General features: G+C 35.6%; 1 protein-coding gene across 3 annotated transcripts in view; it reads left to right on the top strand.

Moving 5' to 3' along the window:
- Positions 1–6,403, top strand: part of CAMSAP1 (calmodulin regulated spectrin associated protein 1) — a 44,317-nt gene extending 37,914 nt beyond the window's left edge. For all 3 annotated transcript variants that reach the window (XM_054007632.1, XM_054007633.1, XM_054007631.1), the window contains 6 exons: positions 509–645; positions 756–964; positions 1,044–1,146; positions 1,483–1,598; positions 2,433–2,551; positions 4,254–6,403. In XM_054007632.1, coding sequence (XP_053863607.1) covers positions 509–645; positions 756–964; positions 1,044–1,146; positions 1,483–1,598; positions 2,433–2,551; positions 4,254–4,556 — 987 coding nt within the window. In that variant the 3' untranslated portion in view covers positions 4,557–6,403. The remainder of the gene's footprint in view (positions 1–508; positions 646–755; positions 965–1,043; positions 1,147–1,482; positions 1,599–2,432; positions 2,552–4,253) is intronic.
- The last annotated feature ends 13,364 nt before the right edge of the window (positions 6,404–19,767 follow it).

Below are 19,767 nucleotides of genomic sequence, written 5' to 3'. Positions count from 1 at the left end.
AGCATGGCAACTTCACAAAGTCTTTTAAATTCTAGTTAAATTAGTTTGAAAGAGAAGCTGTTTACACTTCAGTGAATTTGACCTTTGCCTTGGTATAGTATAGTTTGGTAGTAATTCACTCCAGTAAATACATTTGTAGAATAGAATTACTGATACAGGATATGCTGGCCAGTGTGAGAATTACACTGCACAATGTAGTTTGCAGTTTGATATATTCCTGCATTATGTTTGTTTGATGATGAAATTATAGAGGACTATGTTTGAGGCTGATTCTTCCCCTTGGATCTGCATGAACACTAGATGTGTATTTTCACGAGTTTTTCTTATTGAGCAAAAATGTTGAAAACTACTTATGTAGTGCACAACTCCTTAACTACTTATGTTGTGAAGAATAGAATGAGCTTTTTGAAGTTTTCACTTTGACCTCAAGTATTTGTTGATGTCCAGTTTAATCTCTCTTCTCCTACCTCCAAAGCTCTGTATCTTATGTGGAATTTCAATTCTGCAGGATGAACAGAAAGCAGAAGATGAACTAGCAAAAAAGCGCGCAGCATTCCTTTTAAAACAGCAGCGGAAAGCTGAAGAGGCTCGGATCCGAAAACAGCAGCTTGAGGCAGAAGTTGAACAAAAAAGAGACGAAGCCCGGTAAATGTAACATTTACACTGTAGTATGGAAAGGAATAATTTTACAACCTATCCTTTTCCTCGAGAAAATGGGAAGTTACTAGATTCTGAAAACCATGTTTGCTTTTCAGTCGCAAAGCTGAAGAGGACCGAATACGTAAAGAGGAAGAGAAGGCCCGAAGAGAACTCATCAAACAAGAATACTTGAGGAAAAAACAGCAGCAAATTTTGGAAGAGCAAGGACTTGGAAAACCCAAATCAAAACCCAAGAAACCTAGGCCCAAATCTGTCCATCGAGAAGAATCATACAGTGATTCAGGAACAAAGTGTTCTTCCACACGTAAGTATTTTTCATTCCCACTTGAGTCTGCAATCTGTTTTGGCAAAATCATATTTCATGCCGTCTTTCTTTCCTATAGCTGATAATCTAAGTAGTGCTCAGTCTGGTTCCAGCCTGTCTTTGGCCTCAGCAGCAACTACTGAACCTGAAAGCATACACTCGGGTGGCACTCCTTCCCAACGGTAAAGACAATTAAAAATAAATCTTATATTATGAAATAGGACTGTGATTAAATGTTGATGATATAATGAACAATTCTTTATAAAATAAATTAAGTTATTAATAGGCATAAAATGGCATATGGATGGGGTTCTTCATCTGTTCTATTTGGATCTATAATACACATTACCTTGTATTCATCTTTTAAAAATAGGGATGATAGAAACTGGCTGTCTTTTGGGAGGGACAGTGATGCTGGAGAAGAATTTCTTTTCTCATTAAGAGAAAATGTCTGGTGAATGTGAAATAATTTATTTAACAAAAAACTCAAACTGGTGATCCCTGCTTTGCTCCAACAGAGTAGAGTCAATGGAATCCTTACCAATATTGAGTAGGAATCCAAGCAGAAACACAGAGAGAGATTGGGAAAATGCGTCAACAGCATCTTCAATTGCTTCAGTGGCAGAGTACACAGGTAAATGCTTCAATTTTAGGGTAATCATTTCTAACTAACAAGTATTAAATAATGCCAAACAAATAAATGTTATGGTGTGATGAGTTCCTGTTTTTGGAAGCTCAGGTGTGTCAGAATGCTTGAAAGTTTCAACAGTGCCAGTGATCTAATTTAAATAGTGAATATTAGATATAGAAAATGCTTCAGATGTGTTTAATTTTAAATGTATTACTTTTTGCTATAATCAGTGCAAAATCCTTCAATATTTGGAGTTGGTGCAATAGGTAGGTAAAGTCAACATTGTTGTGATAAGTTTGGGAGAAATTTTTTGCTAATTTGTTCCATAAACACAATGCTTATAGTCTTGATGGCTTCTTATGAGCTTCCTAGTTGTTAGCTGCTGAGCCAGAATGTTAGTTGCCTGATGTAGTTGCTGAGGGAATGGGAAAAGGATTTAAAGTAGAAAATGGTTGCTTGGAAAGAGGGGGTTCCCCATGAGCCTAAAATTCCCACTAGAACTTTGCCAGCTTCTAGTACAGATTCAGGTACATATGTAGGAATGAAGATTTATGCAATGGAAAGAGAATCCATGCATGACTGTGTTGAGCCCTTCAGTACATACAGAACAAACTTTTATTTAAAGTCACTTTTCACTTAGATTTTTTTTAAAATCCCTGATGCTTCCTTAATGAAGTGATATTTTGCATCATAAAAATGTAAGCCATTGTTCCCATCAATTTGAAACTGCGGCTCTTAGCTTTACATATTTATTTAATAGAATTAAAATTTAAGAACTGTTATTAAATTTACCTAGTTATAATATTTAGTTAATAACTTGTTTCGTATCTTTCTTAGGTCCAAAATTATTTAAAGAACCCAGCAGCAAGTCAAACAAACCAATTATTCACAACGCTATATCCCATTGCTGTCTTGCTGGAAAAGTGAATGAACCACATAAGAATTCAATATTAGAGGCAAGTAGTTATTTATTAAAACTGCAGTCTTATGAATGCACCTGCAGTAAACTATCACCTGTAATGCTTATTTCATAATTTTGTTAATAGCATGTTATCTTGAATGCTCTTCCCATAACGTGCCTATGATGTCAAGCATGTTGTTTTAAATACACAGCAGACTGATGTTTTTCCTTCCTTCCTCCCTTCCCCAAATCTGCATTTGGAAGAATTTTCTGCATGCTCCTATTTAAACTATTAGAAAAGTTGAAAATTAAGTTCAGTTTTATTTGTTAAAATGTGGATGCTTCCATTGGCAACACGTGTGTTGTGAGTAAAACATATTCATTTCCTTGGAGATGGTCAGAGATGCAAAGTTAGGCAGAAGAAGATTTTAAAGAAAGAAAAATGAACTTGTGTTTAAATACTACCCCCCAATTTAGAGCCAGACTAATTTAACGGGGTTAAAGAAAAACCCACATATTCATTCAAAAGAAAAATGTATGCACCCTTATACTGTGAAATTCTTCCTGTGATATTGAATTGCAAAGCAAGATATTATAATGGAGACAGTGCAAGAACAGGAAACAAACCAGTGTTTTCTGAATTATTACTCTTCCTCCAAGTCTCTTTACAGTAAAATAATTCAGACTATATTCTGAGATCTTTAATTTCTTCAGTGTTTCTGTTTTGGTTTGCATCATCACTTTCTTTGGCTGACACGGTTTTCACAGGAGTTGCTTGTCCAGTTCCCTGAAGTATCCAGTACAACTAAAAATAATCCTAAACTAGCTTCTATAGGGTATGCTCAGGTATTTAAACACCTGTGTTCACATAGATAATCTGTAATTGCTCTGTTTGTATGGGGCTTGTGGCTCTTGTGATGGAAAATGATTGTTCTAGATGTGCTTCTAAGGAGCCTTCTTTTTTTATTTTTATTATTATTAAAAAAAATCACTTTTTATGTTCTCTTTCCATATTAAACTGGCAACCGCATTCTCCAAGGTAAAAGCTTCATGCTCCTCTATGGGTTAGTCACCAGGAGGTGCTCATATCGCAAGAGAATGTCAAGTTTTTATCCCTGTAGCCTAATGTAATTATTGTATCCAATCACTGTATCTTAAGCAATATACTAATCATTGCAGTGTATGGTTTCTATGCTGTTAATGTCAAATACAGAAGAAATTAAGTTAATTAGATCACTATTTATATATTGAATGGTACTGGTTTTTCCCTTTTGTCCTCCCCTTCTGAAAAAAATTCTTATTACACAGAAGTTTATTCTAAACTTAATGTTGTCAAATTTAAAAATAAAATAAACAGAAGCATAGTGAAAATTGTTGACAAGAAAGAGTGTTGTCCTGTCCCCAATCTGATGAGGTTTTTGCATCCCATTGTTTTTAGCTTGGAGAGTCCTCTTTTAATAGTTGAGTTCTTTCAGTGTCTTGAGTTCTCCTTGTCTCCAATATTACATTATATTGTTACGTGGCAGTTCAGCATCTCCTGTGCTCTGTATTAGTGTTATATCTGGAAAACCCAACTTCCAGTGTCAGAGGTCATGGGGGGGAAAACAGCAGAAAACACTATTTTAAATGTTTAACTTTTCAAGAATTCCAAATTAAGCAACTTTTAGTCTTCATACCTTTAATTTACTGAGTACTCAGTCTAGTTTGATAGTCTTCTTTATGAACAGTCCTAAGCATTTTTCTTTTTTAAAATATAGGAACTAGAGAAGTGTGATGCCAACCACTACATTATTTTGTTCCGTGATGCTGGCTGCCAGTTTAGAGCACTTTACTGCTACTACCCTGACACTGAAGAAATCTACAAGCTGACTGGAACAGGGCCAAAGAGCATCAACAAGAAAATGATTGACAAACTTTATAAATATAGCTCAGACAGAAAACAGTTTAACGTAATTCCAGCCAAAACCATGTCTGTCAGCGTGGATGCTCTTACTATTCATAACTATTTGTGGCAAGCCAAGCGACCCGCAGTGCCAAAGAAGACTCAGACTCGTAAATGACACTGAATTTTTGGGGAGAAGATTGCTGACTGGGATTACATTGAAAGAAGAAACGGTTATCATTTTCCTCCAGTTGGGTATGAAATGGGCAGAACCGTAAATATTTTTAAGAGGCTTCTAAACAAAAAACATGGATGCAAGTAAATAAGAATGAAGGAACAATGCCAGTGTTTTTTATGAATGATAAATCTGCTGTTACGCCCAATGCTAACTACTGAGGCTTTCAAATGAGAGACTGCATGTAGCAAGATCTTTAATCAGTGGATTTCCTTTTACTTGAAGCTCTTTGTCGGTACAAATTGGAAATAATTTAGTTTTGTTTTTCTCTCCACCTCATTTCCTCTTTTTTCCCCCATCACTCTTAAAGTTGGCAAGCTCTGAACTTCGAACAGATCTTGGGGGTGGGGGGGTGAGTTTTTTTGGGTTTTTTGTTTTTTAATGTTCTTTAGAGAAAATCATCCTGTAAGAATTTTTTTTGAGGAACTGTATAATAGATCAGATTGTTGTACTGTATCTGCTGCCAACGTTAAGTTCAGTGCTCAGATTTCTGAAAGAGCCCCAGCCCATGCTGCTCAGAACAAAGTTTACGTACAGTATCTGTTCACTATAAGCACTGAAAGATTGCAAAGTCTGTCTTTTTTAAAAATAACGTTTGCAAATTTAAAGATGACTATTTCTGGAACACAATCATGAAGAAGCATACAGGTGCTAATAGCTGGAATATACCTGACTGAAACTTGAGGCAAGCTGAGTGGAGCATAGTTATCATTATTTCAGTTTCAGGTAGTGTCCTAAAGATTTGTTTGCTTTAATAAAGACAGATTCTGGTAGATGTAGAACATTTCCACTGAGCACGTTACTCCTGTATGATGGTGCACTTAAAGATCACAAATTTTAATGTTTTTATTATGTCATGAAATGTAATTCTACTTTCTTTGTCCTGTCTTTATTCTGAATGAGCAGCATGCTCTAAAATGAAGAGTGTGTACATTTTTTTAATTTGGGGTGATATATTAATATATATTGGTTTGTTTTCTCATTTAAAAGCAATTTTTGAACAGAAATTTGCATTTGTTTCAAAAGCCCAAATAAGTCAAATGGCTTTGATTTCTTTTCATGTTGAAATATTAAATCTTGAGTTATGACCTTAAAAATCTTTGTGGTGTTCAGCAGATCAAATTTTTGTTTTGGGGGCAACAGGGCATATTTGCAGTTTTATTTGTTAAATCTCTCATTTCCCTTTTATATCCATGCTTTAAAGCAACTAGAGTGCTGTAGCTACAACATAACTTATCCATTAGCATGTTCCTACTACATCATACTTTGACACTACTACCTGAGGATTTTGTAGGTTTATAACTTTGGTTTGCACATGTTTACTTTTATTCGAGGTGTTACTTGAATATATATCTTTTAGTGCAGAGGGCACTATTTGAATCCTAGATACAAAACTGAAGCTCTAAAATACAATACAGTGTAATTATTAAATAAACTTTACAAATAATGGGAGTTATAAACTGAGTCGTGTACATAAGGGGAAAATAGGGTACGTGATAAAATGCTAGTTAGAGCAAAGTGAAGCTCTTCCATTGCAGTCTTCTCAATTCTCCCCCACCAATACTTTTTAAATAGGCTGCTGCAACTTTGTAAATTTTGTTAGAAAGCTGGTTGCGTGTAAATAACTAAAGGCTTTATGATTTCTAAAGTGCTAAGTATTAAACACTATTATGAGTGTAATTTTTCTGTTACCATGCTTTTCATGCTTGTGCTTTATTTCTCACTGTTTGATATTATATACCATATTTATTTTATGAAGCACTGAAATTTAATAAAATGCATTAACTGATTTCCTTTTTTATTTCATGTGTACGTTTTGTTGCAACATCCTGTCAAAGAACTAATCAGAAGCCTTAAAGATGTACTATTCTATGTTTACATATAGATTAATATTCTTATAAAGCAGAAGTTGCTATAGTTATTGGCATAGTATCATCCTCTTGACCTTTTCCTAAACAATAACATTTGGCCAAAATCATATAGGGGCTTCCAGCAAAGCATAGAACAGTTTTTTTTTTAAAAAAAATTCATACTCGTATGTTTCATTCAAAGCACTTCGTAAATTAGTTTAAGTATTTTATCACCAGTTTACATATAGAAAAACTAAGACACAGACGCTGAAGTTACACAGTGAGTCAGTGACAAAGCTAGAAATGAAATCCCAGGTCTCCTGTCTGAGTCTTGTCCCCTGTCTACTGGACCTTGTTGCTTCCCCAAGTCATTTAGTTTCTTTTAGCATTGTACAGAATTTCAAAAGCACTAACATTTTCCCAAACTGGGTATCAGTGTTAATCTGAGATTATTTTGAGGCACCAGTTATGGCTCCATAGGTAAGGTTGAATTCACCCTCTGTTTTGTGTAAAGCATCTCTCCCCCTCCCCCACCCCCCCCAAACCACAGCCCTTATTCTTTGGGCATAGAATGAATTTTCTGAGACTGTACAGTAAATCCATTAGTTTAGGAGTTAAAATTAATTTTAAAATGGGTCCTTTCAGAAATTTAGCATTCGTTGTCCCACCTTTTTGTTCCTCATTATCTTAACAGAATAACGCAAACTCCTGTTCATTGAAGAAATTCTTTTTAGGTTTAATGACAATTTTCCCCATTCTTGTTCATACCTCAAAGTTTCTTCTTCAGCAGAATTCTGTGAAGAACTGCCCTCCTTCAGAATGGCTGTCATCTCCTATTATTCTCAGTGAGACTGAGACTTTCATTAAGAGTTTGTCCCCCTTTGTCCATAGGAGTTTGCCACTGACATTAGTGGGAGTAACTTCAGAGCCATAGACCTAGTTATGATGCTTTCAGTTTAAGTACACCCTCCTCCCTCCTCCCCCCAGGAGTGGTAAAGCATGCAATAGCTGTCTCCCAAAAAACAATCTATTTTTCACCAAATTTTAAAAGAAGCTAACACCTAAAATAGGACAATGTTCAATGCCTGTTTTGTAAGTGTCTTCTAAGTTTAGGTTGCACCTTTCCTACTTTCTCACATTTGCATTGAGCCAGGAAAGCTTGGAGATGCAATGGTCTAGACTCGTTTTTGTTTTGTTTTTGTTTCTGCATCTCTGTGATGCAGCCACTGTCCTGAAGGTTCCTCCCAGACCTATATTTACATCTAGTGTTGTTAAAATGTGCTGATAAAAGTATGGACGCTTAGACTCACTAAAATATGCACTATATACTGATAAAACACGGAAAACTGCATTGTTCAAATGACAAAAGTGGTCACCTATTTGTAAAAGATTTAAGCTTCAATCTTGTCCCTAAAATAATTTTAAATAGGTTCTAATTGGATTTCCGACTTTCAGTTTAATATCCATACTTGTCAATTTGCATTGGGCCTGGGTTGGGTGAAGAAGAGAGTAGGTACTATAAAATAACTTAAAACTACAGCCCACTTGTATTTTTGGTTAATATAATGCAGTACAGGTTGATATAATTCTTTGAAAATACATACTTAGTCTTGCAGTTTTGTAAACAATAGGAATGTACATCTTTAAAGTGTTAATTTTTTCATGCCTTGATTTCTTTTTCAAACTTTAACATTGGTGCATTATGCATTTGCATATACTGTCACATTTGTAGTTGATGTTTTATGGTTATCCCATTTCCATAATGCATTTCCAGTACAATAAGAGTTTACTGCAGAATAACTGCAGCAGTGAAAATATTGGTGTATAATTTTGAGAAATTTAGCATACAATATAGTCTAATTACACATTAGACAGCAGAGTGATGAAGTGTACAAGCTGGAAGTTCAGAATTTTTTTTAACATTGACATCATGTAACTCAGAGTGTCTGTTCCTCAGATCTTTTGGGAGCTCTTGCCTTCCAGGGACGATGATTCTGGAAATACAGGAATCCAAGAATGCTCTGAATAACTTCCTGGGATTTAAATTATCCATTCATTCCCATTTGCAGTGGGTTTCAGCTTCATAATCCCAGCTTTCACTCTCCCTCTAAGTAGCCATTTTGAAACTCTAATAATCTATGGCCAGTACCCAAAAGATGTTTAATACAAAAAAAAACGCACCACCCTTCACCCCTAACTACTACCCTGAGAATATAGCATCCATGGTACGTACTTGCCATAGGACCAAGCACACATCTCTGCATCTCAGTTTCATATCTGATTTTTCCGATACCATCACCCCATGGCTGCATGCTGAACTGCCAGCCAATCATCCAGTTCAACAGCCTTCAACAATTTAAGATAACTTAATTTTTAATGCATACTTCAGCAGTCTTGTGAAACATAAATAGGTTTATGGTATGGTTGAAGATGAGAAGGAGAAATTGCTGTGTGAAGGTACTGTATCTGCATTGTACAGTTAAGAAGGCAATGAATAGGTAAATTACAAGACAAAAGGAGGGACACAAATTAAAAAAAAAAAAAGGTTGAAATGTTTTGTCTATTAACATCAAGACCTTGTCATTAGATGCGTAAAACTAATATGAAGGTGACCTGCAAAAGAGTTTTTAGAAGATTGACTTGTGCCCTTTTTTGCTGCTTTATAATATACAGAAAGCTTGAAAGACTTTAAATGAAAGTTGCTTTTTCTGCTTCTGATGAGTGGACATTTTTATACACTTTTCAGGAGAACTGTTTGAAGGGACTTAATTTGTGTAGTTGAGTACGGCTGTGGGGTGTAAAAATTACATCTCTTCTATGTTAATCCCAAAAGGAGTTAAGCTCTTCCTTATGTTATGCTTTTGGTGCAAATCTACCTCCGAATGTTTGCTTGTGTTCACAAGCTACAGTGAACTTTGGTTAACTATACAAAGATTTTTTTTCTTCAAAATGAATAATGGTTAACAAACCAACTGATGCCAAATGGGTTCTTTTCATACTACACCTTTCTAATGAGCTGTTTAAAACTTCAGTGGATTAGAAGAATAGACATGGTTACTATATGATACCATGAAATGGTTAAATATTATTGCCAGTGTGACAGAACCATGGAGATACCATGCAGATACACACTACTGGTCATCCGTGTGACTGCACTTTTAGCCCACCACTGTGGTACCCGAGGGAAAGTAAGAAATGAAGATAATCTAACAGGTCTTGGCTTGTCTTTTGACAGAAAAATACCACATGCATTCTTATGCTTTTTTATCACATGCAAGCTCTCAGGCAAAAGTTATTAGCGTTCCAACAAGCAAAAGTTGACCAGACCTTTTTAAATGAAAGGAAGAATTTGTACATCATGAAATGTAAGTAAATTCCTCATCCTACATTTAAAATTTTGCACTATAAACTTAAAGCAGCATTCAAATAAGGGACTTTCATACTAGATATACGTCCTGGTAAAATATTGGAATAGCGGACTCTGAATCAAACTCAGCAAGAAGTGCCTAGTGAACTCAATACTGTAAAGCTTTCTTGGTATTCTTCTATGAAACCAAACGTTTGGTTCTACAAGCAAAGGGTTTGGAGTTTGCCTTAAATATAAGCCAGGATATTTTAAGTCTTCATCCTTTTTATGGTAAAAGTATTTCAAGAATTTTGAACTAGGTTCTGCTGAATTTCTTAATCCATTAAGTCTGCAAAAACTTTAAAACAAAGCAAAAGTATCAGCTTGAGTTTCCTGGGGGATTATGTAGGTAGGTAATCAGTTATATAAGTGTGTCTTCATTTTAAAAAAATGGAAATATTTCCTTCACCATTTTGTTTAAGCTTATGTGTCTTTGCAGCGATTTTTGAGCTTATTTTGATTTGGGGGCTGATGAAGACTTCAAGACTCCAGTGTGTGCTAGAAAAGGAGTATTTCTGCTCTTCCATTCCAAACGGTAAGTTAGAGGATTACTGAGAAGGTGAAAGTCACTCCAAAAATTTATACTTGTGCTGCAATGTTGACTGCTTAAAACTTCTTGGAGAGGAAGGTGTTTCACTCCTAATTTATGTTCTGGACTCAAAAGTGGATATGTTATTTATCAGCTTGAGTTTATTTGATTAGTTTAATAGTGATGAGGTGGGATATGCTCCTGGGTCGTAATATATAAATGTCTGGTCACAGTATGATTGCGCGTAGTTCTGGATGGAATTTTTTGTTCAAGAAACTTAATAGGGAAAAAAATGAATAAAAGTATTTTTTTTAAGTTAATAATCTGTATTGCACCTTAGCCTATATTTGAGTTATTTTACTTCTGAATTAATTCATACCATTATATCTTTACAATATTTCAAAAGAAACCCACTGATTGCCTTATGTTCTATTTAATTTGCTTTCGAACTTGTTACTGCTACTTGAGGAAAGATAACTTGTGCACAGTTAACAAATCAGTGATTAAAAGTTAGTACAATATGTAAGCACATAACGTAATTTTTTGCGCGTGAGAACTAGGTGTATATATAGCACAGGTCATTCGAAATTAGTGCCGACAAACTTTGTAGTATACATACTGTTGTGCTATCTATATGCCACACTTTATGGAAAATATTTTACAAACATTTTAGGACCTGATGCAAAGACCACTAAGGTGAATTGGAATCTTTCCATGATTTCATTGGCACTATCTCTTCTACCTCTCCACCTTGTAAAGCCAGTTGCCTTAGTTACTAAACATCTAACTGCAGAATACTCAGAGAACAATTAAATAAAAAATTTAAAACAATAATAAAAATAATCCAGAATGATTTTTCTGTACATAAAAATGACCTGACTTTTAAAGACTAATCTCAGGGTCCAGGTTTAGAAGCAAGTATTGTGTCCTGTTAGAAGAAGCTGGGAAACTCCCCTTTCCAGCAGTCTAAACCTCTGTCAACATCTCTGCAGTGTGGTAATATCAGACTTTAAACTGGTTGTTGGTTCAGAACTGAACATTGCCAGTCCTAAATCTCAAACCAGTGTAATTTTGTTTGTTTAGCTAGTGGGAGTGGAAATAAAAAAGTGACTGAAGCTGCTAAGAGGTTTGGGATGTTAGAATAAGTTTCTATTGGATATATCAATGCCAAGAGGGCAGATGAGTTGGTCAGAGAAAGATAAATATAGTTTATTACATGGTTTTGCAATTTATCACATGGATATCGCTGATATTTTACTATAATTGTTGATTAAGAGGAACACGTAGCCTTCGTTTTCCAACTCCTGAAGTTTTTGTCCTGTGAAAGCCTTCTCTTTATTTATCGATAGTCCTAAAATAAATATTTTATTCTTATCAAAAGGATTTAAATTTTTCAAATATGTACCACTTTTAGGATCACACGTTGAGATCAAATTAGGGTTTCTTCACTCATCCTCATTTAAAATCTCGAAGAGGGGGGAAAATATTAACTGGTATTAGTCCTTGGGTATTCAAGCACATTTTTCTGTTTTATTCCCTAGGTTTTCCAGAAGGCCTGACATCTGTTCTATTTGTTGTAACGAAGATTGGGGTTATCAACTCAAGTGTCTTCAACAGCCCAAACTTGAAATCTGTCACCAGTCTAGCTCTAGCAAACAGTGGCATCACAAGAATTGAACCTGGAGCCTTTTATGCTTTCCATAGTCTCACCAAACTCAGTTTATATCAAAATAATCTGACTACAGTTATGGCTTCTTGGCTTTCCAAACCAGGACACTTAGAAAACCTTACAATGTCTCAGAACGGCATTCAGGAAATAGGCCCCCATATGTTTTCCAGTTTCTCTAACCTGACAACCCTTAATTTAGCTAGCAACAGAATTCATATGATTGCGGGTGGAAGTTTGAAGAATTTGTCTAAGCTAACTTTTATTGATCTATCTGGTAATAACTTATCTACCTTAACAAGAAATGTGTTCAGTGGGCTGATGTCTCCAATAATGAAACTGGGAGACAATCCATGGAACTGTTCCTGTGAACTTCAAGATTTTGGATTTTTTTTGCAAGGTAATGTAAAGCATAATTTCAATCGCCCAGAACACTTGGGCAACTCCAAATACATTCAGATAACTGGGAGTCTGTAGCCAGATAGCTCATGCAAGTGTGAAACTTGGTAGAAGTACTTTAGAATGTAAGGTCTGGCTCGTAGAGATTTGGGTGTTCAGGATTTCACTGTATTTATAATAATTTGATACACATTAAATTGTTACTGTAAATTATTTCCTTACTGTATTATTATTTATAGTACTAAGTATCAAAGTTGGGGTTACATTCTGTTGGGCATTGTACTATTTCTAAGCATGTCCCCTACAGTAATGATTTATTTTTAAAGGGTAGGAGGAATAGTCCCATGATCCAAGATCATACCATGAAAACATAACAAAATTGAGAGAGAGAGAGATCTGAATTGCATAGTGATGGTAATTTCTTGCATAGTGTCAGAAGTATGTAAAAGGGGGATTGTGAGAAACTGGTAGTATAATATTGGGTCAGTGTGTGGAACAGAAGATGGCATTTTCAATGAAAGTTGAATCAATTGCGAAAATACTGTACATAGTTAAAATATTACCTTCTTTCAGTTATTTCATACACTATTCCAGACCTTCTGATTACTGGTTCTTCTTGGCCATCAGCTGAGGCACAAAATTCTTAAATGTTTGGATGGACCTCATCAGCAAACACTCTAGTCTTCTAATAGTTCAGCTGAATCATGTCTAATGCAGGTGGAAATAGTGTAGTGGACAACAACAGAAACAATGCGTTGTATCATAGAAATTCGAGATGGGAAAGACTTACTAGGTGATCTAGCAAAAAGAACAGGAGTACCTGTGGCACCTTAGAGACTAGGAGTACTTGTGGCCTATACCATCCCTCTCTGTCAGTGAAGGATTATTTCCTTATGATACACTTGAGATCAAAATCAGAGGCCAAAATGTTAAAACTTGAGTGCATAAAGTTAGGTACCTGAATCATATTTAGCCCCTTAAATAAGTGGCCTGGTTTTCAAAGGTGCTAAGCACCTGCAGCCCTGTGGGTACTTTAGCAAGCAATGGTGAGAGCCCGGGATCTCAAGTAGTCACAGGTTAGTCATGCGCTATTTGTTTTTACAGAGCTGATGAATGCTTCTGTGTTGGAAGATGCTTCATCTGTGGTGTGTCAGAGCCCACAAGCCCTGAAGGGTATTCCAGTTTGGAACATCTCTGACTTTAACTGCCCGCCTATTCTCGTATCACCATCACTTGAGAATTACTTCTATAAAGTTGGATTGCCAGCGATGCTTCTATGTTTAGGTGTGTTACAATACAATTTTCAGCATCTTATTTCATACTGTGAAATGAATTTCAAATACAGGCTCTTGAAAGCATCCTTGCCCCCCAATTACAGCAAGGGGTTACGCCCACATTCTGTGCACCTCTTTTCCAGAAAGAGGTTGCCTTGTTCAATGGAATGTTAATATGCAAGACAAACCCTGAAAACAGTCACAATTCCATTGCAGAAATAATGACAGGTTTGTTTTTAATTTCCTTGTCTGTTCATAAAAAATAATTACTTTCAAATGGACTTTGAATGTATTTCAGTAATTAATGCTGTAATATATACATTACTAGTATACTTAATGTAGTATAAGGGTACTCATCAAGTAAGAACTGTAGTATTCCAGAAACAGATAGTTTGGGTAATACTAAGCCATTCGCCATATTACCCAGAGAGATAATGAATAAAGCATATTTATTATTCCAAATAAAAAGAGGCTGGAGGAAGTTTTTATAATGAAACCTGCTGCAGGTGCAACTTAATATTTAATATATTGTGTAAGTTAAAAAGAACATGCAAATAACCACCTGGAAGATTGGTTCAATAGAGGATGTGCATAAAAGCAGAATTTTATGTTTAAAATAAAGTTTAAAAAATGCAAATTTTGGTGGGGGAAACTTACAAAAATAATATTTCTTTGCTTTAGATTATTAGCTTTGGAGAAACAGTTCCACTTGTATTAATACAAATGGATGTACAATAAAACACAAAAACATTTTCAGTAAGTTTTCTTTCAGTTTTGCCACTAAATCAGTGTGTGCATTTATAAGCCACATCAATACCATCCTTTCTCAATCTGGGATGAATTGATTATACAATTCAGCTCTGTCTTTAGGAATTTTTTGTCCTTTCCACAAATTCTCCACTAATTTTTATTTGATTTTCTTTGAAAATTGTAACTGCCCCTCAGTTTTGGTGAATTTTAAAATTATTTGTTTGCTATTTTTGCAGTGTTGTTTTCATTTCTTTTGCTGCTTCTCCTGCTCTGGAAGGTGAAACAAGATAAAAAGCAAGTGCAGCCAGGTAAAGAAGCTACTGTTGAAAATAGCCATGACAAACTAACAGGCCACCTTAACAAGATGACAGAGAGACTGAGGCGCAGAGAACTGTCAGATGAAAAGGTACAGACAACAGTGAAAATTGAGAAAACCCTACAAAATAGAATGCAGAAAACTCGTGCAAAATCTGCCTCGCCAATTCTGTTGAGAACTGAGTTTCAACACAGTAGTTCTCAACACCATAGACCAACTGATGGGAACCAGGAACAACCCAAAACCTCTTGTACAGTAATAAATGAACAAGCCTGCATGAAAAATGAAGACTGCAACAATGTTATAGAACTGTGGTATTTTAATAGCTTGCAAGATTGCAATAAAAAGGCTATGCGTAGTCACAATGCAAACACTTCACCAACTGAACTATGCATAGAAACCCCGAAAAAGGATAGTTCAGAACTATTAAAGCAGTCATTGCAGGACCATAGAATTTCAGAAGTGTGTTGGAATGATGAAATTAAAGGAAGGGGTAATACGGAGAACGCTGAACCTCTGTTGTATTTAAGTGTTGCTAGTACAACTGAAGAGTCACCTAGTGTACCTGGCACTGAACAAAAAGATGCTGTGAGTAGAAATGTAAATATGAGGCTGTGTTCTTTGAGAAGAGTTCTTACTTGGCCATATGAAAAATGCAAAAGGGACGAAAGCCAAAACACTTTAAATTCAGAGGATTTTTTCAAGGCACGTTTCTGTATGCTCACCAGTGATCCTGGTGTCTCAGCAGCAGTCAGAAAAACAGAATTCAAAGATGAACAAAATCAGTATAATCTTCATCTACATACTGTAAAGGAACAAAAGGCAATTCATGATTACAGCAGCAGTAAACCTAACTTAAAGAGAGAAGCAAAACCAGCAAACAAATTAGTATCTCCACTTAAGAAAGGACCTAACCAAATAGCCACAATGGAAAATGCATGCACGTCAGTGCCTGGGAAAGGATTCAGAGGCTCTGAGACTGTAAAAAAGAATAAGAATAACAAAGATATACCTTCGCAGTCTGGATTCTGCAATGACAGTCTTCACTCGCCAGCATCCTCAGACAAATCTGGTCACACCTCCTCCCCATGTGATAATACATTACTCGAAAATAATGAATACACCTTCATTGATCTGTTGCATGAAGTCGTGGAAAATCGTGGGAGGTGGACCAGGCAGAGGTGGAAGCAGACCCATCAAGGGCGAATTGCTAGCCACCCGCCAATGAAATCAAAGTAAATTAATTGCACTCTGTCAAAAAATGTTCCATGTGCTATAGGCTGCCTGTTTTAACCAAAATTGTTGTTGTTATAACATTTCATTAGTGGTGACACATGCCAGACTTGACAGTACTGGAAGCTAAAATCCTCTATTATAGATACTTCAGGAGCAATGCAAACTGCTCCATATTGCCCTTCCAGAATGCCTTAACCATGTTTTGAAAAAGCAACTTCTAAGGATGAGAGGGGACTTTTCTCCATGGCCCAGTCAATTCGTGGTGCCAAAAAGGGTGACACATGTCATGAAGGTTTTTTGTGATGTGATCATTTATTTACAGGGAGCTTGACTCAGACCCACCAAACTCATTTCATCTAGGCAACCAAACAGCTTTCAGATGAGTCATGAGTTTTGTTCAGTAATCATCTAGGGTAAATTTTCCAAAAATACCCAAGAGATTTGCATACTGAAGTCCCATTGAAAGTAGATATGACTTGGGTACCCAAGTCACTTAGCACTTTTGAAAATTTTATCTCTAGGCTGGTTTTACACCGGGTATGTAGAAGACTCCAAGTCCCATTACTCACCCCCCTGAAATAACCCATATCATTACTGGTTTTGATTCAAGCATTCCACTAAGTAGGCAAATTTATTAATTATCCCTAGAATTTTCCAGCTGCCTAGAAATGGATAGTTCATGGAGTACGGAGCCTTTCAGCTCTGGTTATTGATTTGCTCTACTCATTGGCAGAGACCATTAGTATCCAGGGTTATCAATCTGGCATATTCATGAGCATCTAAAATTAATGTAAAATTTTCAATTTATTTGCACAAAATATGAAATGTTAACGTGTATCATGTCATAATGGGTTATACCCCCTTAAATGGATTGCTAATTGTGCGCGCGCGCGCTCTCTCTCTAAAATATATATTAAATTTTTTTTCTTATTAGTAATAAGTCTTTTTGGTAGGTTTTACACACTGTATTTTCAATTAATTTATATTATGGCTAATAAACCATGTAACTAGAAATGTTTGTCTACAGTGAGCCATTATCTATGGCTGATCTTCTGTAACATTAGATCTTGTTCCACAATCTCTCATGGATTTTCATGTAAGTGAGAACTGCTTGTTGTTAGTCTGTTTGCAATTACATCCAACAGACACCTGCTCCATTTTTATGCCTACCCTGTTTCCCCGAAAATAAGACAGTGTCTTATATTAATTTTTGCTCCCAAAGATGCGCTAGGTCTTATTTTCAGGGGATGTCTTATTTTTCAGAAATGAAAAATGCCTTATTATCGGTGGATGCCTTATTATCGGGGAGGTCTTATTATCGGGGGGATGCCTTATATTACAACGAGAGGCAAAACTGTAAGTAGGCCTTATTTTCGGAGGATGTCTTATTTTCGGGGAAACAGGGTATATTTGCTCTGATTTAGGGCTGATGGCAAATCACAAAGAATTTATTCTGCTTGTTTGGATTTGTTTAGAAATATTGTAATTCCTTCTTGTTATACAACTGGCACCTGTGTCTTCTCCCCCCCCCCCTTTTTTTGGAGTAAGGATTTTGCTGAGGGTAGATTTAAAGCAGGGGTTCTCAAACTGGGAGTCGGGACCCCTCAGGGGGTCACAAGGTTATTACATAGGGGGTCGCAAGCAGTCAGCTTCCACCCCAAACCCCGCTTTGCCTCCAGCATTTATAATGATGTTTAAATATATAAAAAGTGTTTTTAATTTATGGGGGGGGTCACACTCGGAGGCTTGCTATGTGAAAGGGGTCACCAGGACAGAAGTTTGAGAACCACTGATTTAAAGTAAAGATGTTCTGCTGTTAGGCTCACAAATACCATTCACTCACTTAATGAAAAGAGACTGATGGATTTATTTAATAAACATTATTTCTGTCATACTTTAAATTTTAATGTAAATTCAGTTTTTTGTAATCTTCTAGAATGTGAATTTAATACAAAAAACATGGGAACCACCTTTTGCATGCTGCTTACATGATCCCAAATGTAAAATGCATCCTTGTACAAACAGTTTATTCATAATGTAAAAGCATTAACTTCCACCAGCACTTATTAAATATGGGTAAATTCTAGTTGTAAACATCTCTTTCTCAGGGCAGGAGTTTTCCTGTGCTGTTGGTTATGGATGAAGTGTGGAGTATCAGCTCTGCGTTTTTGTATTGTGTTTTTTCTAATTCTTTTAAAATGTTACCACTAAGCTTTTTTAATGTTAGTTTTGTAACAGTCTTATTAATTCAGGAGATGACCTGTTTGAACCTGCCTCATGTTTTGTTAATCTGTAATGAATCTTAATATGCATGACTGGCCCAATTAGTGAACCATGTTTTCATGAAGCATAAATACTCTGACAAGTGACAGCTTATTGTACTCCAAGCTGACATTTTTAACAGAAAAGTCCAATGCGTTTCTGAGGATGAATTGTAAGTTCCAACTTTTATTAATTCTAGCAACAAACATTTGGATTTAAATTGTACTAGGTATTCAGTGGGAAACTAGACTTGTCAGAAATCAAATATGGCATAAATATTTTCAGGCAGTGGTCAAAATGTATTCAGGCACAATTTTTGTAAAGTAATAAAATATTAAATGAGAAAGTAATGCTCTTGTGTATAAATGGTGTGTCATATGAACTGAAATGATCAGGAAGAAAAAACATTGAAATATTACTGTAAAATGTGAACTCAGAAGTAATCCAAAAGGTTGCATGTCCTATTTATGGAAATATTGTAATTGCAGTGAATTCATTCTTGAGTTTCCCAAGTATTTTAGGTAGGAAAAATCTCTTCACCCATTCGGGAAAGGCATTCCTATTAGTCATAGAAGGGGTATATATATTTTTTTAAAGTAGGATGTACAATTCAATGCACAATTACTGTGCTAATGCTTGTAATCTGGATAATTGTGCACATAAAACATAATGTATCCTTTTATTTGTGGAGTTGTAGTAACTGTCTATTCAAATTTGGCATTCAATTGCCAGCCCAACTTTTTAAAAGTTAGGTTGAGGGTGTAATCGGTTTTTTTAATGAAAGAATATATACGTTTTCTGCTGCCTGAAACTGAAATCTACTTTCCACAAGACACTTTTGCCTCTTCCTTTATAGTCACCCAAAATTACTACAGTAAAGTAAATATCAGAATCAACCTTCCTCAAAAAAATACACTGAAGATTAGAAATATTTTCAAAGGTGTGTGCATCTAACTAGTTGTTTGGTGGCGGGGGAAGGGAGGGGAGTTGGGGGGGGGGGAAGTGCAAGTATTAAACCTGACCCTAGCATTTTTTTTGTATTTGCTAATAATAGGGTCATATTTTTACTTGTAATATTTTTGAGTAAGTTAAAAGATGAGTTTATAACCAGTGCAAATAAATCCCATGCCTGGACTTAATCTAATATGTAGTCAGGTTATACAACACAAATGCAATTGTTTGTTCTCAGACGCTCAGAAAATGCCAGCAGTATGCTTTGGGAAGAACATTAATTGGCAGAATTTATATAGGCCAAGATATCTGCTGGAACAGGGAATGGTTGGTGATATAGAAAACAATTCAGGAAATAAGTTAACAAAATAACATATTTAGATACAGCATCTAAATATTTTCATGTTTAGTGATATGGTATCTGAATGTTTTCTACATCAAATGAGAAAATAACAGATTTTTCAAGAAAAATGATGTAATATTACAATATGTACAATCCCCATTTATGATACATG

Source organism: Malaclemys terrapin, chromosome 17 (genome assembly GCF_027887155.1).
Source record: "Malaclemys terrapin pileata isolate rMalTer1 chromosome 17, rMalTer1.hap1, whole genome shotgun sequence".
In the NCBI taxonomy this organism is placed as follows: domain Eukaryota; kingdom Metazoa; phylum Chordata; order Testudines; family Emydidae; genus Malaclemys; species Malaclemys terrapin.
This window is presented reverse-complemented; position numbering and strand designations above follow the sequence as displayed.